Source organism: Carlito syrichta, unplaced genomic scaffold, assembly GCF_000164805.1.
Source record: "Carlito syrichta isolate Samal-C Ts95f unplaced genomic scaffold, Tarsius_syrichta-2.0.1 Scaffold136919, whole genome shotgun sequence".
Classification (NCBI taxonomy): Eukaryota; Metazoa; Chordata; class Mammalia; order Primates; family Tarsiidae; genus Carlito; species Carlito syrichta.
Window position 1 is genome coordinate 168,920 of NW_007081015.1, and position 556 is coordinate 169,475.

At 70.3% G+C, this 556-nt stretch overlaps 1 protein-coding gene across 1 annotated transcript in view; it reads right to left on the reverse strand.

The window, feature by feature from the left end:
- INSRR (insulin receptor related receptor) overlaps positions 1-556 on the reverse strand; it is a 16,900-nt gene that overhangs the window by 8,266 nt on the left and 8,078 nt on the right. Inside the window, exons 6-7 of the mRNA XM_021708431.1 lie at positions 393-553; positions 16-142 (exon numbers count right to left, since the gene is read on the reverse strand). Of these exons, the coding sequence (XP_021564106.1) occupies positions 16-142; positions 393-553 (288 nt within the window). The remainder of the gene's footprint in view (positions 1-15; positions 143-392; positions 554-556) is intronic.

Sequence of the window (556 nt, forward strand, 5' to 3'; positions counted from 1 at the left end):
GCCCCCGGCACTCACGACTCCTTGTAGTATACAATGAAGCTGAGCAGGTCGCGGGCCTCCAGCGGCTCGTAGCGCTCCCAGCGCAGCAGGATGCGGTCGGCCTCCGTCACGTTGGACACGAAGCGCAGGGTGCGAGTCTGGCCTGGCGGGGTGGAGGGGCGAGCCCCTGCTCTCAGCCGCGCCTGCCACCAGCCCAAGCTCCCACTCTGACCCCCGCGGCATCCCACCCCCAGTGCGACCTCCGGGGAGACCTTCTCAGACTGTCCCCTCGGGCGCCCCTCCCCCGTGTCTAGCGTGTCCCGGCGTGTGAGCGTCCGGGGGCCTAAGCGTCTCTCGGGGGTCTCGGGATCGTTTCGTGCGGGTGGCCCCCTCGCTCCGGGGGCGGGGCTCACAGGCGGCGCGGTCTCCGTTGGTGCGGGGGTTGATCTCAGCCTTGTTCTGCCGGCCTCGCGTGCCGGTCACCTCCTCCAGGCGGTAGATGCGCTCCAGGCAGAGGCGCGGGTTGAAGGCGAAGTAGATCTTGCCCACCGGAATGGCGAGCCCCTCGGCCACCCAG